General features: G+C 39.3%; 2 protein-coding genes and 2 long non-coding RNA genes across 14 annotated transcripts in view; 1 reads left to right on the top strand and 3 right to left on the bottom strand.

Annotated features, from left to right (window-relative positions):
- Nucleotides 1-17,225, top strand: part of CACNB2 (calcium voltage-gated channel auxiliary subunit beta 2) — a 413,977-nt gene extending 396,752 nt beyond the window's left edge. For all 7 annotated transcript variants that reach the window (XM_023223140.2, XM_023223141.2, XM_023223139.2 and 4 more), the window contains 5 exons: nt 3,352-3,461; nt 10,444-10,595; nt 12,185-12,280; nt 14,318-14,503; nt 15,361-17,225. In XM_023223140.2, the coding sequence (XP_023078908.1) occupies nt 3,352-3,461; nt 10,444-10,595; nt 12,185-12,280; nt 14,318-14,503; nt 15,361-15,855 (1,039 nt within the window). In that variant the 3' untranslated portion in view covers nt 15,856-17,225. The remainder of the gene's footprint in view (nt 1-3,351; nt 3,462-10,443; nt 10,596-12,184; nt 12,281-14,317; nt 14,504-15,360) is intronic.
- LOC111549943 overlaps nt 1-18,230 on the bottom strand; it is a 30,229-nt gene extending 11,999 nt beyond the window's left edge. The window contains exons 1-2 of one of the 2 annotated variants that reach the window (XR_002733879.1): nt 18,178-18,230; nt 15,324-15,430 (exon numbers count right to left, since the gene is read on the bottom strand). This is a non-coding gene — a long non-coding RNA (uncharacterized LOC111549943). Of the gene's footprint in view, nt 1-15,323; nt 15,760-18,177 lie in introns of those variants that run through there. The other variant, XR_002733878.3, reaches the window with a different exon arrangement.
- Nucleotides 18,231-18,236: 6 nt separating this feature from the next.
- LOC111549944 lies at nt 18,237-22,066 on the bottom strand. Its single transcript, XR_002733880.1, has 3 exons — nt 21,551-22,066; nt 20,445-20,511; nt 18,237-18,293 (listed from the first exon to the last, which is right to left on the bottom strand). It is a non-coding gene; the product is annotated as an uncharacterized LOC111549944 (long non-coding RNA).
- A 188-nt stretch (nt 22,067-22,254) lies between these two features.
- Nucleotides 22,255-25,791, bottom strand: part of NSUN6 (NOP2/Sun RNA methyltransferase 6) — a 90,280-nt gene continuing 86,743 nt past the window's right edge. For 3 of the 4 annotated variants that reach the window (XM_023223145.2, XM_023223146.2, XM_023223148.2), the window contains 2 exons: nt 24,474-24,599; nt 22,255-22,542 (listed from right to left, as the gene is read on the bottom strand). In XM_023223145.2, the coding sequence (XP_023078913.1) occupies nt 22,330-22,542; nt 24,474-24,599 (339 nt within the window). In that variant the 3' untranslated portion in view covers nt 22,255-22,329. The remainder of the gene's footprint in view (nt 22,543-24,473; nt 24,600-25,791) is intronic. The other variant, XR_002733881.2, reaches the window with a different exon arrangement.

The raw sequence follows: 25,791 nt of genomic DNA, 5'->3' as shown, positions 1-25,791 counted from the left end.
TCTTTAAAAAAAAAAAAAAAAAAATTTAAGCAAATGTAAAAAGTTGTTTATCTCATGGAAACCACGAGGAAAATGCACAAGAAAAAGTACATTAGGCTGGGTGCAGTGGTTCACACCTGTAATCCCAGCACTTTAGGAGGCCAAGGGAGGAGGACTGCTTGAGCTTAGAAGTTTGAGACCAGACTGGGCAACATAATGAGACCCTGTTTCTACTAAAAAAAAATAAAAAAAAATTAGGTGTGGTGGCATGCACCAGTTGGGAGGCTAAGCCGGGGGATCACTTGAGCCTGGGAGGTTGAGGCTGCTGTGAGCTATGATCACACCCTTGCACTCCAGCCTGGGTGACAGTGAGATGCTGTCTAAACACACACACACACACACACACGACATAGTTCATTTGACTATTATTTACATAATTACAATAAATATTCAATATGGAGCCAGTCAAAATTACAGTTTGTCTATTTGAATCTCTCTGGGATATTCTAGCCTGCTGCAGTCTAGACCGTTTCTCTCTGTGCTGGGTGTCATTCTGGAACATTCTGTGTTATGCCCTTGGGGATTCCTTTCACCTTTCTTTTGGGTTGAAGCTCCTCTTTCCCAGATCCCTTGATTTCTTTCAAGCTTTACTGTCATTTGAGTCAAAAACCTTCTCCAGTCATTTCCCTAGGAAGAGTACATACATGTTTTTTTCAATAGCCTGCATGTTTACAAACCTTTCTGTTTAATTGCTAGTTTAAATGCTTATGGAATTCTGATTGAAATAGTTTTCCCTTCAAATGTTGAAGCCTTTTTTCTCCATTATCTTCTGGCCTCCATTGTTGCTTTGAGAAGTACAAAGCATTCTAGTGCTTGACTCTTTGGGACCTGTCTTTTTCCTCTGAAACCTTATGGGTTTCTCTTTGTCCCTAGTGTTATGAAATTTATAAAAATACGTCTTGGTGTGGATCTTTCAACCTGTGTGCTGGACCCTTTCAATTCGGAAAATCAGACCCTTAATTCTGGAATTAATTCTTTATTTTCTTTCCTCTGTCTTCTTTATTATCTTTTTCTGAACTCCTGTAATTTGGAATTTGAACCTCTTGGGTGACCTCTACTTTTCTTACCTTTCTCCTCCTGTCTTCCAACTCTTTTTTGTTTTATCCTTTGGAGATGTTACCTTTCTTTTAACCCTTCTTTTGATTTTTTTTCTATTTCTATTATCATAATATTTCCAAAAGCTCTTATTCTAAGTCTTTAATATATTTATTTATATTTATAGTTATATTTTTTATATTATAAATATTATAAAATTATGTTTATAAATATAAAATTATTTATATTTATATTAAATTTAATTATATTTATATTAAATATATTTAATATATTTGTTCTAGTTTCATAGATAAAACCATCTCTTAGCTTTTAACTATGAATAATTGTCATAGTTCATTTTTCTGTTTGTTTTGGTCTCTCATGTTAGAGGTTTTCTGAAGATGCCTGACAAACAGTCCTGTGCTCGAATTTTAAAATAAGGCATAAAATAATTAATCAGAAGTTCTGTGCTCATAGGCGGAGCTTGTCAACTTTGTGTTTCTGTGTATGGCAATCCTGCTAGACAATTTACATAGGAAACCTCCAATATCATTATCTTTGGGTCTTTACTCTTTGGCAGTCAGATTCCCCAGAGAAGAATCTTCCATTCTGACCCCTGGGGATATAAATATAAGCCTGGCTACCAAAATTGTACAATGAGGAAAAAGGCTGAAGACTCAACATTCAGAATCCTTTCTTTTGCATCCAGTATTCCCTGCTCCTGTTTTGTCTGGGGTCTCCTGGTCAGAGGCCCTCTTGTACTGCCTGCAAGGTGACAAATCTAGGGTCTTGTACCACACAGGAAAAGAACTGTCACCTGGCTATTTCGTATTGTGAAGGGGCAGTGGACGGCTGTAACGGAAACAGACTTTTAAACCAAACCTTTCCTTTTCGCCCCACCTTCATTCGCTACCTTCTTTAGAAATATTGTGAGCCTTCAGTTTTGCTTCACAGCTTTTTCCTACTGCTGACTTGAATATTCAGCTTTCTCCAGTCTAAGTCATTTGCTATTTCCAGCTCCCAAATTTTGTTGCTCTCATTTCTACCTTATCTAAAATGATACTCCCAATTCATTATTGTCTCTCATAATACTCTATATGTTCTTTCCACAACAATCATCATCTTTAATTGTTTTCCTTTATTATTTATCTCTGCCACTAGACCATTAGCTCTCTGAGGGAAAACCAGTTCTTATTTATCCTTCATGCCTATCAGAGCACTGAACTATGGCACAGAGGCTAGGAATATAGGGTCAGGAGTCTGGGTTCAAATCCCAGTTCTCCCACTTAATAAGTACATACCCTTGGATAAATAATCTCTCTGTGGTTCTCATTCTTCATCAGCAACAGTGGGATAATAATAAATGTTTCTCCTAGAGCTTTTTGGATGATTTAGTAATTCAAATAAAGTGTTTAGTACTTATCTGACACTTGTAAGCAACCAATAAATGCAATGTAAAGCAGGTGCAGGACAGGGCCAGGCGTGGTGGCTAACACCTGTAATCCCAGCACGTTGGAAGGCTGAGGTAGGTGGATGACTTGAGGCCAGGAATTCAAGACCAGCCTGGCCAACATAGTGAAACCCCCTCTCTACTAAAAATACAAAAATTAGCCAGGTGTGGTGGCACACATGTGTAATCCCAGCTACTCCAGAAGCTGAGGCAGGAGAATCACCTGGACCTGGGAGGTGGAGACTGCAGTGAGCCGAGAACATGCCACTGCATTGCAGCCTGAGCAGCCTGGGCGAGACTCTGTCTCAAAACAAACAAACAAAAAACAAAGTAAGGCAGGTGTAAGATAAACAGAAATGAATAAGTCAAAAGAAAAAAAAAATGGCCGGGTGCAGTGGCTCAAGCCTGTAATCCCAGCCCTTTGGGAGGCCGAGACGGGCGGATCACGAGGTCAGGAGATCGAGACCATCCTGGCTAACGCTGTCAAACCCTGTCTCTACTAAAAAAAAATACAAAAAACTAGCCGGGCGTGGTAGTGGGCGCCTGTAGTCCCAGCTACTCGGGAGGCTGAGGCGGGAGAATGGCGTAAACCTGGGAGGCAGAGCTTGCAGTGAGCTGAGATCTGGCCACTGCACTCCAGCCTGGGTGACAGAGCGAGACTCCGTCTCAAAAAAAGAAAAAAAAATGAGTGATGATCCTAACACATATGGTTTGAAAATATGGTCGCTATATATATTTCATACTTAGATGAATTGGGGGCATATACTTCTATGTCCTTTGATTAGACCAATAACCTTAGGGTCTTCTGTGACGTTTTTCTCCAATAGGATATCCATCACAAGGGTCACCGCGGACATCTCGCTTGCCAAACGCTCAGTATTAAACAATCCCAGTAAGCACGCAATAATAGAAAGATCCAACACAAGGTCAAGCTTAGGTAAGTCTGTGCGATGAGCTTACGCTTTTTAAACTCCTCTCCTGATGTTGATGATGAGAAGATCTAACAAGATGATAATTCTATGTGTCACAGAGCATAGAAAAAACAGGCATGTGCTGCCAGTAGCTGTTGCTATGGTCTTACTGATTTCATGGTGTGGAAGGATTTGTTATGATAGTTTGAAGTTAAGAATTCCACAGGCTGTCAGCATTAATGTTTTGGTTGTGGTTTGTTTTCACTAATGTGAGCTTTCGTGTCTGCAGACTCTGAGATCTCCTGGCTTTGCATCAGTGTTACCATGAGCAAGTTTATTAACCTTTTGAAGTTTCCATTTCCTCATCTTAAAAAAAGAAATTAACTACCTCCTAGAATTATTGCAAGGATTAAACATGATACGTGCTCAATAAATGATAGCCATTATTATGCTAAATATTCCTTAATTCCTGATGTATATCAATAATGAAATCATACTTGGAGAGTATAATTTGTGTGTTTGGAAATTGGTAAAGGATGAAGTCAATTCCTGGCTATATTCATTGATAGATATCGATATGTTTTATTTGTAAAAACAGTGTAGGGAGTTATTGTGTTTACAGGATGGTATGTGGATACTGCTTATTAACATGTACTGAATTGATCAAATTGAAACCCTTCTGCTGCTATTTAATCTTTTTGGTATGTGCTTGGAGTTTTAGGTTAATCACTGTTACACAAGTTGCTTATTGGATTGTTGGGTTTCTGTTTTTATAAAGTAAACTTTCTGAGAGTTGTGTCAGATCTTTGAGCTTAATTTTTCTCTGTTTATAGGTTAGATATACAAATCCTCTGAGAGGCTGGTTTCTAACATAGAAGTTCTTCATTTACTCTGAAGTATGATTATATAAATAATAGAAAAACTATTATAAATAATAAGCTTTATCTGTTAGCAATGAGCATGATACATTATAGAACTCAGTTTTGTTTCTCACCTAACAACCCTTCATTGGCAAAACTTCAGTAACAGGTTTAGAAATATATTTGAGGAAAAAATGTAATCATGTGTTTTGCTTACAGCAATTCCTTTTTATGTCCTTATCATCTGTCACACTTAAAACTCTTTCCACACATCATTTGATGCTCACAAGAATTACTTTTTACTTTGCTTTTTTGAGAGAGGGTCTCACTCTGTTACCCAGGCTGGAGTACAGTAGTGTGGATCATGGCTCACTGTGCCTTGACCTCATAGGCTCAATCAAACCTCCCACCTCAGCCTCCTGAGTATTTGGGGCTACAGGCACATGCCACTACATCGGGCTAATTTTTTATAGAGATGGAGTCTCACTATGTTGCCCAGGGTGGTCTCAAATTCCCAGGCTCAGGCAGTCCCCCTGCCTTGGCCTCCTAAAGTGCCAGGACTACAGGTATGAACCACTGCACCTGGCCAAGAATTATTATAAAATGTTCATTTCATAGATTAAACTGAATTAACCAAGTCAGGTCATTTTTTAGACTCATCAGTGGAATCAGTTACTTAACAGATTTCCTTAGATTGCCAAGATTTTTTTGCAACTACTGATTATACATTGTTTTTAAATGAATCTTCCATTCTACGTATTTCATAGAGCATACACTAGATACCAAATATCACGCGAAAGCCCACAAATAAAAAAATGAACTGATGAAGCCCCTTCCCTCAAGGAGCTGGGTGTAGCCATAAGACGAATCAGTGAAGAGCCCGTCGAATAGAGGGTGATGAGCAAAGTGGTCCAGCCATGAACTGGCTGCCAAAGAGCTGATGCTGCAGGAGGCACAGGGAAAGGCTTTTCCAGGGAGCTGATCCTGAGCTGAGACTTGAAGATGACAGGATTTAGCCAAGAAAAAGGGAAAGGAGTGGAGACGGGTGACAGTCATTTGAGACAGTGAAAGCCACAAAAGGCTTCTGAAAAACATAGGTGCTTCATTTAAGCTAAAACATATGGTTTTAAAAAGAGGGAGATGCAAGATGACACCAGAGAGATAGGCAGGGGTAAGATGTGAAAAGTTTGGAGCTTATTTGTATTAGTCTGTTCACAGGAAAAAAAAAATGTGATCATGTGTTTTGCTTATAGCAATTTCCTTTTTTATACCCGTATCTGTCACACTTAAAACTCTTTCCACACATCATCTGATGCTCACAAGAATTACTGCTAATAAAGACATACCTGAGACTGGGTAATTTATACAGGAAAGAGGTTTAACAGAATCACAGTTCCACATGGCTAAGGAGGCCTCACAATCGTGGTAGACGGTGGAGAAGGAGCAAAGTGACGTCTTACATGGCAGCAGGCAAGAGAGAGCGTGTGCAGGGGAACTTCACTTTATGAAACCATTAGATCTCATGAGACTCATTCACTATTAGGAGAACTGCATGGGAAAGACCCGCTGCCATGATTCAGTTACCTCCCAGCAGGTCCCTCCTATGACATGTGGGAGTTATGGGAGCTACAATTCAAGATGAGATTGGGTGGGCACAGCCAAACCATATCATTATTCTTAAGTTGGTAGGGGACCATGTACATTACCAATGATTCATTCATTTAGCATATACTTGAGTACCAACCATGTGCCAGGCATTATTTTGGTGCCCAGGGACACAAAAGTAAAGGACACAAAGTACTCTTTCTCAGAGTGTTTGTTTTACAGGAAGACATGGACAAAATCTCGTATATATAGACAGACAGAGATGGTTGGTCAGTGGTTGAGAATTCTAAAAGCAGCAGATCAAGGAGTAAAGAGTGAGCCAAGGAGGAGGCTGTAATTTTATTATAATAAAAATGCAAAAAGTACAAAAATGCCAAAAAAAAATGCAGTTGGACAAAGTCATCTAACACCAAACCCATTTTATAATAAAGTGTAGAGTATCTCATATGATGTGTTGAATATTAAAAGTGAGAAACAGAATGGTTGTATGGGACTCAAAGTTCGGTCCCTACTGTACATATATTTCTTTCACACTCTGTAAAGTTGAAAAATCTTTAAGTCAGACCATCGTAAGTCATGGACTGCACTTACTGTAGGCCAAGTACTGTAATAATTGTAAGGGAAGCTTTGCATATGGATTCGTTTAGTCCTCATTTCCATAATACAGATAAGAATACTTAGGTTCTAAGAGGTTCAATATGTTACCCAATGACCTTACAGCTCTATGAAGCAATGATGCTTCACTTCTGCCCCCCGAAGTCACTTTGATATGTGGCAGTGGGGACAGAGAAGCAGAATTTACTAGTGTGGGGAGAAAGGTGGTTAGAGAAGGTTTTACAGATTTTTTGTAAGATAAGGCAGGTACTGGTCAAAATTAAGAGTTTTGTGTGTAGTAATTATGAAAATGGCATTGGAATAACACATACGGCATTAAATAACTTATACTAGAGCTATCTCCAGGTCTTAATTCCTAACTGACCACTTAGGTGTCCCTCAACACTAGCCACAATGAAAGTAACCGTCTCCACTCTCTATTATTACAGTATTGTTTGATTACAGAAACCTCCTTCTAAATAAGTTAACTTCTGTTTTTTGTTTTTTCAGTTCATAGCACCCAGGTTTTAAGACTAGTACTCATCAGTTATTTTTCCTGAGTCTTCTCCTCCTCCCACCCTGACAGGCCCCAGTGTGTGTACTGTTACCCTCTATGTGTCCATGTGTTCTCATCATTTAGCTCCCACTTACAAGTGAGAACATGTGGTATTTGGTTTTCTGTTCCTGTGTTAGTTTGCTATGGATAATGGCCTCCAGCTCTATCCATGTCCCTCGAAGGACATGATCTTGTTCTTTATGGCTGCATAGTATTCCATGGTGTATATGTACTATGATTTCTTTATCCACTCTATCATTGATGGGCCTTTAGTTTGATTCCACATCTTTGCTATTGTGAATAGTGCTGCAGTGAACATATACGTGCATGTATCTTTATAACAGAATGATTTGTATTTCTTTGGGTATATACCCAGTAGCGGGATTGCTGGGTCAAATGGTACTCCTATCTTTATGTCTCTGAGGAATTGGCACACTGTCTTCCGCAATGGTTTAACTAATTTACACTCCCATCAACAGTGTATAAGTGTTCCTTTTTCTCCACCTCAACAACACCTGTTATTTTTTGACTTTTTAATAATAGCCATTCCAACTGGTGGGAGATGGAATCTTACTGTGGTTTGATTTGCATTTTTCTAATGATTGGTGTTGTAGCTTCTCTTCTGTATCTTAGAGGAAACACTGATTCTTTCTGGGTGTTGTTTATAGATATTAGAGATATAAAGCATGGAAAGGTATTATTCATTTTCAGTTTCGTTTAATTCAGTGGGTATACGAAACTGTGGGATGTGGGGAGTTGAGGAAAGCTTGTCCCCTCTTCAAGATGCTGAAGTGCATTCTTTCATTGGCTAGGGTCATGTGCGTCAGTGTGAAGAGACCACCAAACGGGCTTTGTGTGAGCAACAAGGCTGTTTATTTCACCTGGGTGCAGGCGGGCCAAGTCTGAAAAGAGAGTCAGCAAAGGGTGGTGGGATTATCATTAGTTCTTATAGGTTTTGGGATAGGCAGTGGAGTTAGGAGCAATGTTTTGCCGGCAGGGGGTGGATCTCACAAAGTACATTCTCAAGGATGCGGAGAATTACAAAGAACCTTCTTAAGGGTGGGGAAGATTACAAAGTACCTTGATCAGTTAGGGTGGGGCAGAAACAAATCACAATGGTGGAATGTCATCAGGTAAGGCTATTTTCACTTCTTTTGTGGATCTTCAGTTGCTTCAGGCCATCTGGATGTATACGGGCAGGTCACAGGGGATATGGTGGCTTAGCTTAGGCTCAGAGGCCTGACACTAGGCCAACTCAAAAGAATCAAATTGACTTTCAGTTTCAGAAACAAACATAGGGGGAGTTTCTGACATTTCTTTATTACAGTAAATTCTGAGCATGATATACTCTGTCAAAGGAAAATTCCATGCATGGATACATTCCTTTTTAAAAGCATCATTTTTACTTTGAAGTCAAAAGTATTATCAGAATTTGTCATCGATCCTTAAGGTTGTATCTACTAATATGGTGTTCCACCAGGATTCTGAAAGTACACTTTAAAATCTTTAAAAAAAATCTTTCCCTTTAATTAAAGGAGTATAAAGTATGTATGTAAGGCTACCAGAAATATCTTTATATATGTGTATATATTAAAACATGTGAATATATTGACATAATAGAAATAATATCTGTATATGTAATATTTTTTAAGGTTATCCAGATTTTATACAATGAGCACATATTAAGGCCGGGCGCAGTGGCTCATGCCTGTGATCCCAGCACTTTGGAAGGCTGAGGCGGGAGATCACTTGAGGTCAGGAGTTTCGGACCAGCCTGGCCAATATGGTGAAACCCTGTCTCTACTAAAAATACAAAACATTAGCTGGCCCTGGTGGCACATGCCTGTAATTCCAGCTATGTGGGAGGCTGAGGTGAGAGAATCACTTAAACTGGGGAGGCGGACGGAGGTAAGCCAAGACTGCACCACTGCACTTCAGCCTGGGAGACAGAGCGAGACTGTCTCCAAAAAAAAAAAAAACAACAACAACAACAAAAAACCACACACATATTAAACTTATAATCAATAAAAATAGCGCTCAATCCTTTAAAAGCAAGGAGTTACATGGGATGCTGTGACTATCTGAACACTTACTATTAACAGATGAAACAAAGATGAAAATCTTTGTGATCAGATTTCTTAATTCTTACAATAAACATTATTTTAGGTTGGAACTTGACCAATGTTATTCAGTGGCCCAATGTTATTTTAAAGCTAGTATCTCATGGGCCCCGATTTTTTGGGCCCTGATTTTTTAAAGATATCTAGGTAAACAAAAAGACTCAAGTCATAACATACTGTGAGGCAGATGGGTTAGTGACCAGAGAGATACATTTTCTTCAATAATGTACTAGTTAAAATTATGTCCAGGAAGTTTCTGGCATGAATCGAACTGCCTAAGAGGAATTAAAACGTAATTGTAAATCCACATTTGGTGGCATAAAAGTCTCATGGAATTCAACCTGCATGACTGCAGTTGTAACTGTAAGCTGTGTACTCTGCTTTATAGACCTATGCTGCCTAGTAATAGTAGCTTCTGGCTATTTATTGAATTTTACAAATTTAGTTGCCTGTTCACACTAGCTACAGTTCAAATGCTCAGTAGCCCATTAGCTGTTGCCACGCTGGATGACATATAGAGGTATTTTCCCTCATCGCAGAAAATGCTGTCGGTCCTGTTTTTGACTCTTTGGAGATCCTGGAACAGCAGATGAACTAAATGTAATTTTCTTGGAGTTCAAGTAGATACTTAAATGTTTTAAGTTTCTACAAATTTTATACTTTAGATTTCTGTAGTGCTGCCTCTGAAAACTGCCCTTTTCAAGCATGACTATTAAAGGGGTATCCTCTGGTTGGAAAATATGAGGTGTGTTTTTGGATAAGTTTGTTACTGGTGCCATTCACGTCTTTCCTGTTTGATTTTGTATTTCATCTTGTTAATAAACATATCTAGATGGCATAGATGACATGTAAACATAGATCAGCCCATGCACCGAAAGGAAAACTTGTCGTGTTTGCTAGTGCAATGTGATCTGCAATGAACACATGGAAGATAGCTCAAGGTTCTTATTTTACAGCAGTTTTATGAAATGATTTCATAGAGTGGAAGCACAAAGAATGTCAGCAGAGAGCTAAAAATTTCCACAATCCAAGTATTATACTAAAAGTAAATTCTGCAGCCGGTTGAGAGAAAAATTCCTTACATCCTAATGATGTGTGGAGAAAGAGCCCTTTCTAAGAGGATAAATTACTGTTGTAAACTTTTATCAATTCTGTTGCCTATAAGCATTAACATAATGGCTGACCTACTCACCTTTCTGTTGAAGAAACAGTATACCATTTTACTTTATCTTAAAAATACTGCACTTTAACTGAACCGTTTCACCCTTTACAGCGGAAGTTCAGAGTGAAATTGAAAGGATTTTTGAACTTGCAAGAACATTGCAATTGGTGGTCCTTGATGCAGATACGATTAATCATCCAGCTCAACTCAGTAAAACCTCCCTGGCCCCTATTATAGTATATGTAAAGATTTCTTCTCCTAAGGTAAGCAGGATTGCTACTGTTTGCTCTATAATCAAATTTTAGTAAAATGTATTTTATGTTCTGCTTTCTATAATTAGGCTACTGTAAAAGCCTTTATGATGTACAGAGAATTTGAAGAGACATGATGGTCAACAATTTTTTAATTGATATAAACAAGGCATGGTTAGTTTCATGGCTTAGAACAGCTGTTCTCAAAGTGTGGTCCTTGGATCCCTGGAGGGTCCTAAGACACTTTTAGAGGGTCCATTTAATTAGTCAGAACTACTTCCGTGATAATACTAGGACACTATTTGACATTTTCACTGTTTTGACATTGCAAGGCTGATGCAAAAGCAATGGTGGGTAAAACTGCTGGCATCTAAGCATGAATCAAGACTGTGGTATCAAAGTACCAGAAGTTAATGTATTCATCACCACTATGCTTTCCCAGTTTAAGGGGGAAAAAAGTCAATTTCACTTACTGTCCTGATAAAGTAGTATAGTTTATTACTTTTATTAAATCTTGACTTCTAACATTCCGTGTAATAAAGTACACACAAAGCTCCTGCTGCATACCAAAAAGTGTCTGAAGGACAAGCACTGGTGTGATTGAGTTTTGAACTAAACTAGCCATGTTTCTCATGGAATACCATTTTTATCTCCAACAACTGTCAGGCTATGCTTATTCAGACTTGGTGTAGCAGATATTTTCTTGGACAAAATAAGCCTGTCACTTCAAGGAGAACAGCATGTGTTGCCAATGATAAAACTCAAGATTTCAGACAACAATCAGAATTTTAGAAAACTTGTATGCACCTCTGAGGACTTAGAAGCTTCCCAATAAAGATTTCTGTGATGAGATCAATGGTAATATTAATGAACATGATGTTTTAATACTGTATAATGAAATACGTCAACATTTGGAAGATCTGAAGTCAGTGAACCATTATTTTATGATCAATGAATAATGTTAATTTCAAGACAGACCAATGGAATGTCATGGAGTAAGAAACTTTCACTGCAGGTTTCAGATTCCACATAACAACTAGTCTTTAAGGAACTACCATTTGTTGAGTTTTAGTGTAGTATCAAAGAAAACTATACTAAATTGTTTCTCCTTTTCTCAATTACAAATCTGTAAGAGGTTGGATTTTCTTCACATATTTCAACCAAAACAAGACACTGCAGCAGGTTGACTGTAGAAGCAAACAGGAGACTGCAATTGTCTTCTATGAAGCCAGCTGTTAGAGAGATTTGTAAAAAATGTAGCTATTTTTATTTTAAAAAAAAAAAACATTTTTATTTTAACATGCAGCAGATTTATTGTGAATTTTTAAATGTTTTAATAGTTTTCCATTTTAGCTTCTTCAAAGAGGTTATGAGACAAAATGTTTGAGATCTGCTAGCTTAGAAAAAAGAATGTGAATGCTTAAAGCTTGCAACTGTGATTTACGTGAACATGTTAATTTTGCAGATAATCTTATAGCTCCATCTATTATATGCCCCTTGTGCTGTATATAAAAAGGCCCCAGAGAAAGGAGTCAATAACGTACCTTGTTCTTTACCTGGGTATAGTTATTACTCTGTTAAAAACTCATTATCTTTTACAGGTTTTACAAAGGTTAATAAAATCTCGAGGGAAATCTCAAGCTAAACACCTCAACGTCCAGATGGTAGCGGCTGATAAACTCGCTCAGTGTCCTCCAGTAAGTTATCTCTAATATACAGCATAATCCAGTTACAGAGATCAGACCTGGTTGTTGTTGTTGTTGTTGTTGTTTTAAGACAAGGTCTTGCTCTGTTGCCCATGTTGGGAGTGCAGTGCTATGGTCTTAGCTCACTGCAGCCCTGAACTCCTGGGCTCAAGTGATCCTCTCGCTTCAGCCTTCCAAGCAGCTGAGACTATACGTGCATGCCTCCATGATTGGCTAACTTTTTTTCCCCCCTATAGAGATCTTTGTCCTTCCCCCTGCTACATCTTCCTGTATTGCCTGGTCTGGTCTAGAACTCCTGGCCTGAAGTGATCCTCCTGCCCTGGCCCTCCAAAGTGCTAGGATTACAGACATGAGCCACCATGTCTGGCCAGAACTGGTATTATATTTTGAAAAAAACCGTCAAACACCTGTCAGGGAAGAGAATCCTCATCACTTAAACTGGTATTCATTCCAAAGTAAACTGTCCTCCCTCCTTCCATGATCATGTTCCTTCCATGATCATGTGTTTTGCGCACAAGTAATCCAAATGATGATTATAGCTTTACAAAACGCTTCAGTATATCCTGCAGTAACTTGACGTTGCTAATATCTAACACAAGATCCTGGTTCCAAAAATCTGGCTTGTATGATGAGTCTATTTGGAGTTGGTATATTATTCATTTCTGATCATAGGGAGCAAGTTGTCTGCTCTTAGTAACTGTCTGAGACATATTTTCACATGGTCTTAAATCAATTTCTAAGGAATAAGTTAACTAGATTCTCACTTGTCGTCTATGCTTTACATACAATGCCTTGGGGCTATAGAGCTTTCCTAGGTTTAGTTTCGGAGGCAGGGTCTTGCTCTGTCGCCCAGGCAGGAGTGCAGTGGTGGCCTCTCGGTTCACTGTTGCAACCTCTGCCTCCCGGGCTCAAGTGATCCTCCCACCTCAGCCCTCCAAGTATCTAGGACTGCAGGCACATGCCACCATGCCCTGCTCATTTTTGTATTTTTAGTAGAGACGGGACTTTGCCATGTTGCCCAGGCTGGTCTTAAACTCCTGACCTCAAGTGATCCATTCACCTCAGCCTCCCAAAGTGCTGGGATTACAGGCATGAGCCACTGCGCCAGGCTTTTTTTTTCTTTTTAAGCATAGCTATTTCAGGCGCTATGAATATTTGATTGCTTAATGTATGTTAAAATTTATAATAAACACTAAAAAATCTTTTGAAAGGTGACTTTTTTTCTTCTCTACTGAACTGTGAAGTTTGGACAATGTCAAATTATCAGTGGTTTCAGCTGCTTCTGCCAAATTTCACATCCTAATCTTACCTTATTAATTTCTAAATTCAGATTTCATAATCTTGGGCCAGGCATGGTGGCTCATACCTGTAATACCAGCACTTTGGGAGGCCAAGGTGGGCAAATCACCTGAGGCCAGGAGTTCGACACCAGCCTGGCCAACATGGCAAAACCAGCAAAACCCCCATCTCTACTAAAAATACAAGAATTATCCAGGCTTGGTGGTAGGCACCTGTAACCCCAGCTACTTGAGAGGCTGAGGCAGGAAAATCGCTTGAACCCAGGAGGCCAGGATTACACTGAACCAACGTCAGGCCACTGCACTCCAGCCTGGGCAACAGAATGAGACTCTTGTCTCAAAAAAAAAAAAAAAAAAAAGAGAAGAAAAAGAAAAAAGATTTCATGATCTTGATGTCAAGAATAGGCTTCTATCCTATTCTGTTCAAATATATATACCTCTCTTTTGTACCACAGTATCCATGCCTTTTTTCATTGCTGATAGACAACTTTTCTGTGCTACCATACCCTTAACAATTGTTACCTTTCTGGCCATTATTAGTTAAGCGTTCAGTGCTCTAAACAATGATTTGAGGTAGTCAGACACTTGCTAACTAAATAAAAAAGGAGATAGTAGCAGCGCTTATAGAAGCAGGAGCAAGTACGAAGGGGTGCAGCTCATGAGCCCCTTCCTCCTCTTATGGAGGTGGGAAGGGCTGCGTCAATGTGGTCTGGAATGTCTGCCTCTGCAGGAGTTGTTCGATGTGATCTTGGATGAGAACCAGCTTGAGGATGCCTGTGAGCACCTTGCCGACTATCTGGAGGCCTACTGGAAGGCCACCCATCCTCCCAGCAGCAGCCTCCCCAACCCTCTCCTTAGCCGTACATTAGCCACTTCAAGTCTGCCTCTTAGCCCCACCCTAGCCTCTAATTCACAGGTAAGGGGAGTTTTTATATATATCTACATATACAATCTTCAAAGGAAAAAAGGTGGCCTATGGTGACACCTCTAGGATCCAAGCCCAGTAGCCTGCTTGGGGCTTGTTCTAGTATATTAACTCAAAGCAAGTCCAGCATGAGCCATGTACCTGTAAGAAAAGCACCATCGACAGAATATACTGGGAACAAACACAGACTACAGAAACTTCCTACAGTAGAAACTTTCTACTTTAAACAGTAGTATAGACTCTGGAAGTGGATCACCTGGATTCAAATCCTGGCTCCACCTCTTACCACTTGTGGGGCAGATAACCTGGGGCAAATTTCTTAACTATTCTTACCTCAGGAATAATAATGGCAGCCTGTCCATGAGGCTGCTGGAATTAGTAATCTCATGAGATGATCTTATAGGGCTGTTGTATTAATGAGTTATTACATACAAAGGGTCTAGAACAGTGCCTGTCCCATATTGTATCATTGTATCCTATAAGGATTTGCTTTTTTTAATATTATCACAGCCAGTCAAGCAGAGATAGTTAAGTTTACACCCCTGTATAGAAAAATCTCAGGGACCTGCATCTATATTTGAGCCGCAGGAGAATATATAAAAGAACACTTGCCCTTTTTTTTTTTTTAAGGAAAAGGTTACCATGCACACTGTTCTAGGCACTTACAAAGTCCAATTTAATATAGTACAAGCCTTATAAATGCCACTGGATGTTACCAAAGGGATGAAGCTAGGTTAGACTTCATTTCGGATGCTTAAAAAGGACTCCACTTGAATGCACTTGCTCTGAGACATGTTCTTTACACACTGACCTTGGTTAACGCCTTGGTATGCTCCTTTTGCTGCCAGGGTTCTCAAGGTGATCAAAGGACTGATCGCTCCGCTCCTATCCGTTCTGCTTCCCAAGCTGAAGAAGAACCTAGTGTGGAACCAGTCAAGAAATCCCAGCACCGCTCTTCCTCCTCAGCCCCACACCACAACCATCGCAGTGGGACAAGTCGCGGCCTCTCCAGGCAAGAGACATTTGACTCGGAAACCCAGGAGAGTCGAGACTCTGCCTACATAGAGCCAAAGGAAGATTATTCCCATGACCACGTGGACCACTATGCCTCACACCGTGACCACAACCACAGAGACGAGACCCACGGGAGCAGTGACCACAGACACCGGGAGTCTCGGCACCGTTCCCGAGACGTGGATCGAGAGCAGGACCACAATGAGTGCAACAAACAGCGCAGCCGTCATAAATCCAAGGATCGCTACTGTGAAAAGGATGGAGAAGTGATATCCAAAAAACGGAATGAGGCTGGGGAGTGGAACAGGGATGTTTACATCCGCCAATGACTTTTACCCTTTTGTGTGTGTGTGTGTGTTTTTTTTTTTCGAAGTCTTGTATAACAGCATCCCCAAAACAAAGCCTTTGGGGTCTACACTGCAATCATATGTGATCTGTCTTGTAATATTTTGTATTGCTGTTGCTTAAATAGCAATAGCATGAATAGAGTATTAAGATACTTTTTCTTTTGTAAGTGCTACATAAATTGGCCTGGTATGGCTGCAGTCCTCCGGTTGCATACTGGACTCTTCAAAAACTGTTTTGGGTAGCTGCCACTTGAACAAAATCTGTTGCCACCCAGGTGATGTTGGTGTTTAAAGAAATGTAGTTGATGTATCCAACAAGCCAGAATCAGCACAGATACAAAGTGGAATTTCTCATTTCTCCAGATTTTTAATACGCAGGCACCTGATTTGCATATTCATTCATGGACCACTGTTTCTTGCTTGTACCTCTGGCTGACTAAATTTGGGGACAGATTCAGTCTTGCCTTACACAAAGGGGATCATAAAGTTAGAATCTATTTTCTATGTACTAGTACTGTGTACTGTATAGACAGTTTGTAAATGTTATTTCTGCAAACACCTTCTTATATTATATATATATATATATATATATATAAGTTTGATCACACTATTTTAGAGTCTTAATGCCAAGTCAGCAGATTTGCTTTATGAATTACAGGGACTAGAAATGCCCACATTCAGGAAATTTGTAATAACATTGTCTAGACACCTATCCTCATTCTAGTAGAAAGATTGTACATACTGTAAATACGTGTGATTGCTTGACTTGAAAAGGTTTGAATTCTGAATGTTATACCATCCTTGTAAGTTTGTAATTTTCACCATAAATTATGGTAAATATAAAACTCCAGAGGTTGTTCTACTCCATACAGTTCACACTGATTGTGACACATTCTTAGTAGCTAGTGTCTGTTCTAGTCACTGCACTGGAGTCTATGAGCCGGAACTCGCTATATGCACGTGTGTGTTTCCGTATGTACGAGTGTGCACGAGTGACTGAATGGCTGAGATGAATTGGAATGCTGAAGACTAGTGAAGAAACTAAAGACTGATATCGAGCATTCTGCCCACCTGGCTCTGTATTTAATTGTGCTATATGTTGCTTTAATAACCCATTGAGCAGTCAGGGAATGTGAGTAAGCTTGCTGCCAAAGGTAACTAGGAAAGCATTCATCTGCTGCCTCCTTGTTTTTGCTCCTAGAGAGTAAAAAATGCAGGCAATTTTACTGTGAGTGTTTCACTGGAAATGTACAATCTTTGTGTGTTAGAGTATTTGTTTTAGTAAGAAATGTTTACACAGCTTGTGGAATTATTTCGTGGGAAAATAAATTTTTATAACTTCTCCCACTTCATTTTCTAACCTTGCCTATTGTTCCTGTTGTTTACCTCCCAATTACCTACCATTCCTCCCCACCACCGACTCCAGCAGGTTCACTGTCTGTCAGAACCCAGAAGTGCTTCTTATAACCAAAGTTTCTGTTTTTCAGAAGTAATCAGGGCAAAATGGGGTGACTTGAAGTGAATAAAATGTTTAGAATATTATTCTACATAAGACATCTACACAGAAGGGGAACCTTGAAGACATTATCTCCATGCCTCAATTACACTGCTGTAAGAAGCTTTTGTCATCATGTTTAAGGCTAAGACCTTTTCCATGTCTCAAATGTTTATTTTGTCCAGTGTTTATAACTGGATGGTAAGACAATATTAAGAGTGCAAGTACCTGGTACTTGAAGTTTGTCCCAATAAAATGCCTGTGTATAACTGCCTAACTTCAGATCTACATATTCACTTATATAACAAAATAATCAGCGGGGCATGGTGGCTCATGTCTGTAATCGCAGCTCTTTAGGAAGCCGAGGCAGGTGGATCACCTGAGGTCAGGAGTTCAAGACCAGCCTGGCCAATGTGGCGAAACCCCATCTCTACCAAAAATACAAAAAATTAGCCAGGTATGGTGGTGCACACCTGTAATCCCAGCTACTCGGGAGGGTGAGGCAGGAGAATTGCTTGAACCCAGGAGGTGGAGGCTGCAGTAAGCCAAGATCGTGCCACTGTACTCCAGCCTGGGTGACAGAGTGAGACTCCATCTCAAAAACACAAACAAACAAACATACAAAAAAACCTATTTAGCAAAACTATAGTTATAAAATCAATTATTTTGCTTCCTTGATTATTCCAAGTTCTTGCCAAATATTCTTAGACTTTTATAAGTAAAACTGTTTTACATTTAACACCTTATTTCCCTTATCCCCAAGAAAACTCAGTATTAAAAAATGATTAAGCTGGGGTGGTGGAACGTACCTGTAGACCCAGCTACTTGGGAGGCTGAGACAGGAGGATCCCTTGAGCCCAGGAGGTAGAGGTTGCAGTGAGCCGTGACTGTACCACTGCACTCCAGCCTGGTGACAACCTGGTATCTAAAAAAAGAAAATAAAAATTAGTTACATATATAATGTTTTATCAGCTTACATATGAAAAATTTCCCTCAATTTGTTAATTAGCTCTATACTGTTTACATGAATTTATTTTACCAAATATAAAAACAGTAGTCATAATAAACTTGACAATTCTTACATTGTCCTACCAGTAGGAAACCATATTCTAATTAAAATTGCTTTTATAAAGTATTTCTGATAAAACTTTTGTCATGGTAAGAGATTCACAATTACTAGGTTCAATCCTTTACTATTTCATCCCAATTAATGATTTTGGAATATTTAAATTCTTGAAACACAGCTAGTATTCATCTTACTTGCTGCTATCATTGATCCCTTTCAAAAAGTAGTGGTGAGAGTTTCCATCTTTTTTATTTTGTATCTAGATTCTTAGCTTGCACTTTACTGTGGCACATATGAGTGCAAATTAGAATATTTCTCAGAAAACTAGCTTGAAGGATTTGACATAAGAGCATCTATATGTGAAAAACTGTATAGTGGACATATGTGTAAACTGTGTAGTAAATCTGTAAATGAGGAAATAATCCCAAGGGTAATGGGATATTTACTGACCTGTGGAATGTATATAGTCTTTTCACACAACAAAGGCTTAATCTTAACCCACTCAGCTGTAGAAGCATGATTTTTGTAGTCAACCTAGAAAATGCTGGAAATGTATTTAATAGTTGGTTTTTTTTTTTTTTTTTTTTTTGGTCATACCCATTTCAGTCTTTCCTATGCTCTTTCTCTACTGCTCATTTAAGTTACTGTTACAAAAAGGTGCTGCTAAATGTAGGATGTCTTCGTCATGTTGTACTTTGGGACAATGCCACATTTTAACATGGTCTGCTATGCATTCCTGTTAAACACTCACTGTCAGCTACACTGAACTGTCTAACAAAACCTGGTTTAAAGTAATTCACATAAAACAAATAAAGAGCTGGCTTCTGCACTGTTTATTAGTAGTAGTATTAATTGCCATGTTAGAAATGATTCATGTAGTTGAGACTATATTAAATATTCAATACTTCCCATCTGCGGGGCATCTTTCTTGGGGCAATGCCAAACACTTTATGTTCCTTTAGTAATCTTCCTATTATGTCCGATTAAAAACAAAAAAAAAGCTCCATGTAGAAAAAATTTTTTTTTCAATGTGAGCTCTAGTAGAATCATCTGGGTTCTGGATCAAGTGTGTAATTTCTGCTACACTGTACTTTTAACTATTTGTACTTAGATTCGTTATTTAAACTAAAACATGACACAGGGTTTTGAAGTAAATGTACTCACTGTTGAACTTAAGTACTTTTTCTGTTTCATAGAAATGTTCATATTAAATATGTTAAAATATATATTATTAATTTTCCCTCACATTTCCCTGATTTTTTCACCTTCTTCACACATTTTTTTCTTATATTGCTATATCCCTTAAGTTTATGTGATTTTCCAATTTGCTTAAGTTTTTGAAAGGAAGAAACCCACTGAAAATTAGCTACATTCAAGGAAAAATTCCGAATAGTATTCTCTGTCCTGTTTCCAATATGTAAATATTTTTCTTCTATTTGATGGCATTGGTTGTATTTTGACATTTGTTGGTCTTAATCAAACATTTACACCAGTACAAGTTTGTTGCTAGGCTGATTTTCTGCCATTTTCATCTCAGCTTAGCAAATAAGGATGTGCAGCGAGCATTACGGAAAATAATTTTTGTAGAGTTTCTTCAAACACATTTAAAGTTTAAGGAGGTATGCTGAGCCCTAAAAAGATAAGTCGCACAGGAAAATTGTTTCTCTTTAGTCAAATGACATCTACTGGATATAAGGCAGAATGAGGGATGTAAAAGACACAGGTTTGCTTGAAATAATTTTTCTCTCAAACAATAAGCATCTATTGACTGCTCTGAAGCTGTGACTGAGAGAAAAGGCAGTACAGGGTCTCTGCCTGGAGGATGTTTCCTAGGTGTGAAGCTGGGGCTTAAGGGACATGGATAGAAAATTTGAATGAGAGTGTCGTAAGCCAGGAGAACATTAGATGTGGGTGCCAGGGGCACACAGAAGGGGAACAGTGCCTGTCCAACCTCAGGGAAGGGTATTCAAGAAAGCCTTCTTTAAAGAAGAGGCCATCTATCGGTCTTACCTGATCCAAGAGACCTTGCACTCCTTATGGATACAATAAATAGTTATGAGAAATTCCTGAAGAAAACCTGTGAGGGGGGAAGAAAAATCAGACTATTAAGCAATTGTCCATTATTTATGCCCAAGGTCTGATAACTTTTGGGCGATTTGAATAAAAGCTAACAAAACAGTATGATGGATTTAAACACCACGAGACAGCCTTAAAACTATGGCTGGGTACTAAGTATTCTGATTGGTCTAAAAAGCCAATAGAAAGGCAAAATCCTAAGGCTGTAATGTTTTCTTAAAAGCTGGCTGGGTGCATGGCTAACATCTGTAATCCCAGTGCTTTAGAAGGCCAAGGCGGGGGGACTGCTTCAGGCCAGGAGTTCAAGACCAGCTTGGGTAACACAGCAAGTTCCCATCTCTCAAAAAAAAAAAAAATTAGCCAAGCAAGGGAGCACACAACTCTGGGGGAGGCTGGAGCAGGAAGATTGCTTTAGCCCAGGAGTTTGAGGTTGCAGAGAGCTATGAAATCATGCCACTGCACTCCAGCCTGGGTGGCAGAGCAAGACCTTGTCTTTAAAAAGTAAAATTAAATTGAAAAGCAGTCACTTATTTTGGCCACTACAGTGGGATGCTTGGGTATTTTTGCAGTTAGAAGGATGATCTGCTTTTTGTCTGAGTTCAGAGTTGACTGTGGTCTTTTTTGTCTGGATCTATAATAGGTACAGCTGCCTTGTCTGATGCTGGTGTTAGGTGAAATTGTTTATGTTCAACAGGAGAACACCAAGGCCCAGCTATAAGGGTCAGGCCAGGCCGCTTCCCAGCTGCCAGAGCTGGTTTTTTTTTTCCTCTCACCAACCATTTTCTAATAACTTATATGTTTTGAACACATGATAAGTTACCCAAATTGTGGAATAATCTCATTTTCTAAATCTACAAAGTGAAGAAAATACTCATTTTACTTTTTCGTTTAAAATTATGAAAAACATTAAACACAGACTATCATTTAGACTGTGATAGTCTTTAGACTATCACTTCATACTATCATTTAGAGGAAGTCCAGACTTCATTTGAAAGGGGGTTGACCTACTATATAAGCAGAGAGTCAGGTAAAATACTTACCTCCATTATTGGCACATAGTCAATGTTTGATTTCCCATGCCCTGAATCCTTAAGAAATTACTATGTAAGGAACAAAAACCACTTTTCATAACCATATCAAATGCTGCTAATTTATTCCTTTTGTTAGATTCACTAATTTTTAACATTAAAAATAACTTGTATTCTTCACAAATTAAAACATTAGCTCGCAAATGAAAATATGCTCCAGACATCTACAGGCATCTGTTTTTCTTTATACTCCAAATACAAAAAGCAAAAAATTCTTTTAAAAACAGAAAATATAATCTCATACCACCCCCTACTTCCTCTGTGTCTCTGGATCCCTGGTAAAACAGCTGGCAGCCCTTTCTGTTTCCTTAGCAACTACGTCATCATTCAGTTGGCCTGACAACACTTTGGTATAAAAAAAAAAAAAGTCCGGGTGCGGTGGCTCAAGCCTGTAATCCCAGCACTTTGGGAGGCCGAGACGGGCGGATCACGAGGTCAGGAGATCGAGACCATCCTGGCTAACACGGTAAAACCCCATCTCTACTAAAAATACAAAAAATTAGCCAGGCGAGGTGGCCGGCGCCTGTGGTCCCAGCTACTCGGGAGGCTGAGGCAGGAGAATGGCGTGAACCCGGGAGGCGGAGCTTGCAGTGAGCTGAGATTCGGCCACTGCACTCCAGCCTGGGCGACAGAGCAAGACTCCGTCTCAAAAAAAAAAAAAAAAAAAAAAAAAAACCCCACAGACAGACAGCAAATGTTTGGAATTTTCATTTCTGAGCATCCATCCTCTCCTATGTGCTTTTGCATTTTACAAATTTTGCAATAAAAAAACCTATAGAGTCCTTATTAGCCAGATGCAACATGTCTTCTCTTCTGGCCTCTCTGAGAGAGTCCATGTCAGTATCCGGTAATGGCACAGCTGATGGATCAAATCGCTGCAGCTGTTTCAATTGTTCACATGAGAGCCCAGCTCCCCTCATTCCTTCTCCTCCAATCTGCGGTTCCTGTTTGGAGAAAGTGAATCAATATGGATGAACATCCCATAATTAGCAAGTATGCCTGCTACTATTTAAGTTAAAAGACAAATTGGGCTGTAACCACTACATCTTCCAAAAATAGCAAAATGAGTAAATGCCTTTCATTTTGGTGGAAAATACGTGTGCTTTCCAGACAGTAAAGTGGGAAAGCAATACTATGTGTCACCTGATGAGCAAATGCCTATGATTACATGCTTATCAGGCACTGTGACATTACTAAAGGCCTGAGCTTCTTAGTTGGAAACAAGTGGACTCAAATTGCAGCTCTATCACATTTTAGCTGTATGACTTTAGGTAACATTAACCACATTTCCTCATCTATTAAACAAGGCTTAAGTAAAGAAGGTGGTATCACACCTGGTACATAGCAGGGACTCAGTAAATGGAACATTATTATCAATAAAGCAGCAGAGGTCAGGCACAGTGGCTCACACTTATAATCCCAGTATTTAGGGAGGCTGAGGTGGGCTGATCACCTGACGTCAGGAGTTTGAGGCCAGCCTGGCCAACAAGGTGATGCCCTGTCTCTACCAAAAGTACAAAAAACTAGCCAGGTGTGGTGGTGCATGCCTATAATCCCAGTTACTCGGGAGGCTGAGGTACGAGAATTGCTTGAACCCGGGAGGCAGAGGTGGCAGTGAGCCAAGATCATGCCTGGACGACAGAGTGACACTCCATCTCAAAAAATAAAAAATGAAAGAAAAGAAATAAAAGAGAACGAAGGGAGCAGGGAGGGGGAAGGGAAGAAGAAAAAGAAAAAAGAAAGCAACAGAAAAAACTCAGCTTTATTTAACATTTTCCAAAACTGAAAGGTGGTCTTCAGGCATCTAAGGTACCTCTCTCTGACCCATACCAGTTGGGTGAGAAAAGTTTCTAGAAAAACAAACATTAGAAAGGGATACATAATTTAAGGCTGTATCAATTAGTTTAGAGGAATCATAAGGCCTTGAGTGATACTTGCAAACTACTGAAGAAGATCTATAATCCTAAGTCACCATCACAGACAATCATTTGCATGTTAATGAAGATAGGTTTTTAGATATATACTTAAGAAAACAGATCGTTTATTATCCCATGGAGGTCAGGGGAAAACTTCCCATCTCTTTTAGGTATATATTTTGAGTTTGTATGTTTCCAAGTGAATTCTGAAGTCTTCCTTTCATCTACAATGTAATTACCTTAATTTATGAGTCTAGAAACCATCTCTGAATTATCTATATTTCTGTATTCCCATTACCTAACTTCTGTATAGAAAGGTACTAAAGTTAGATGCTCAATGTATCTGAATGTATGTGAGCATTATTACAGATTTAAACTTAATCTCAAATATCCTGGGCTAAAAACTGAATCAAAAATACATGTCTAATAAAGACCATAACAGAAAGTTATGTTAGGTAAAAGAAAGTATAAGAAAGCTTTTTAAATATTATACATTGTATATAATAGGCAATAATCCAGAAGCACGTTTTTCCCTTTCGGCTGGTCTTCTGATATCCCACAGTTATTAAAGCTCATTTGAGCTTTGATGTGACATGAGAGAAAATGCTCATTTTCCACATCAGAAAAATACGGCACTGGGAAGGAAGAAAAAAGTCTTTTTAGAAAAAACGTGCCGAGTAACATGAATAGCTACAAGTGGAATAAACACATAACAAAAATACTCCCAAGCTCTGTGCCATTTTAACACAATGGCAAGGAACAAAGATGAGAAAAAACTTTGTCAGGACATGCAAATTATGGGCAGTCTAAAATGGATCTAATTAGATAAGCATTCTTGTTTATTACAGTGTTCACTTTGGAAGTTTTACTTTTTTCTTCGTTAACACCCTGTGTTTACCACAGTGCTTCAGTTTCTGTGATTTATCTTATTACACAGAGAAAAATGAAATTAGTCCTACCTGGGGCTGAAGCTGAAGGCAAGGAAATTTTGTCAGGGCCCAGGCAACTTGTTCTTCATTTTCAGCCAGTGTTATAGTGCATGTGCTATACACCAGCACACCCTCTGGCTTCAGCAGCTGAACTGCCTAAAGAAAACTGTGATCAGACCACACACAGCACAAAACCAAATAAACATCTGCATGAATTTCATAGCATACGGTATAATATCTTTCAAATGTTTGGGATAAATAAAATGATGTTCTACGTGACAAGGATTCCTTCTGTAATTAGAGTATGCAAGAGCAATACTTGCAGACTAGACTAGGTGCATTTCATTATCTTGGAACTGTCATACTCCATATGGACCAAGACTTCCCCAAATACAATCATTCACCTTCATGCCTTCAGATACAATTTTTTATGCTGAAAACTCACAAATTTACATTTTTAGGCCAGACCTCCTTGTTAAATTCCCTACTTAAACGCTCAGCCGGCTTCTTAACATTTCTTTTTTATTCTTATTTTTCTAAATAGAGATGAGGTCTCACTGTTGCCCAGGCTTGTCTTACACTCCTGGGCTCAAGCAATCCTCCCACCCTAGCCTCCCAAAGTGCTGGGATTGCAGGTATGAGCCATAGGTCTGGCCCTTCTCAACATTTCTATAATCCTATCAAACTTGACATGCCCCTTCTCCTTTCCCTCTGAACTTCTCCTTTCCCTCTGAAACCTACTGCAGAAGTCTTCATATCTTTCCAGAATCTCAGGTCCCAAACCTCAGATGATCTTTTATGCCTTTTTCTGACTCCCCCAACCATCAGCAAGTCCTGTTGGCTCTACCTTCAAATTCTAGCCAGAATTTGGCCACTTCTCACCACTTCCACTGCTATCATTGTGGTCCAAGCCTCTTTATCTTTTGCCTGGATTATTGCAACTGCCTCCCACTTCATCAGCTTGCTTTATTCCCTGCCCTCCTGCAATCTAGTCTCAGTACAGCAGACAAAGCAGTCAGTCCTTTTAAGCTTGTCCCTTCTCAGCCCCAAGCCCCTCACATGTCCTCCATGATCACTTGGAGTCAAAGACAAAGTCCTTACAGAAGCCTTTGAGGCCAGACATAAACAAGTCTCTTGTTGCCTCTCTGACCTCCTCTTGTACGCCTCTTACCCTGGCCCGTTCTACTTCGGCAACACTGACCTTCTGCTGTTTCTGGAACACACGAGGCACAGTGGCACCTCAGAATCTTTGCAGCAGTTGGGAAAGCTCTCTTAATTCTCTGCACTGCTTTCTCCTTATCTTTGCATGTATGTCACGTTCCCGGGCACTCTGTAAATTTTCAACTAT

The sequence above is a fragment of the Piliocolobus tephrosceles genome, chromosome 9, assembly GCF_002776525.5.
Source record: "Piliocolobus tephrosceles isolate RC106 chromosome 9, ASM277652v3, whole genome shotgun sequence".
Taxonomy (NCBI): domain Eukaryota; kingdom Metazoa; phylum Chordata; class Mammalia; order Primates; family Cercopithecidae; genus Piliocolobus; species Piliocolobus tephrosceles.
The sequence above is the reverse complement of the archived record's forward strand: the minus strand, read 5'-3'. Positions and strand labels throughout refer to the sequence as shown.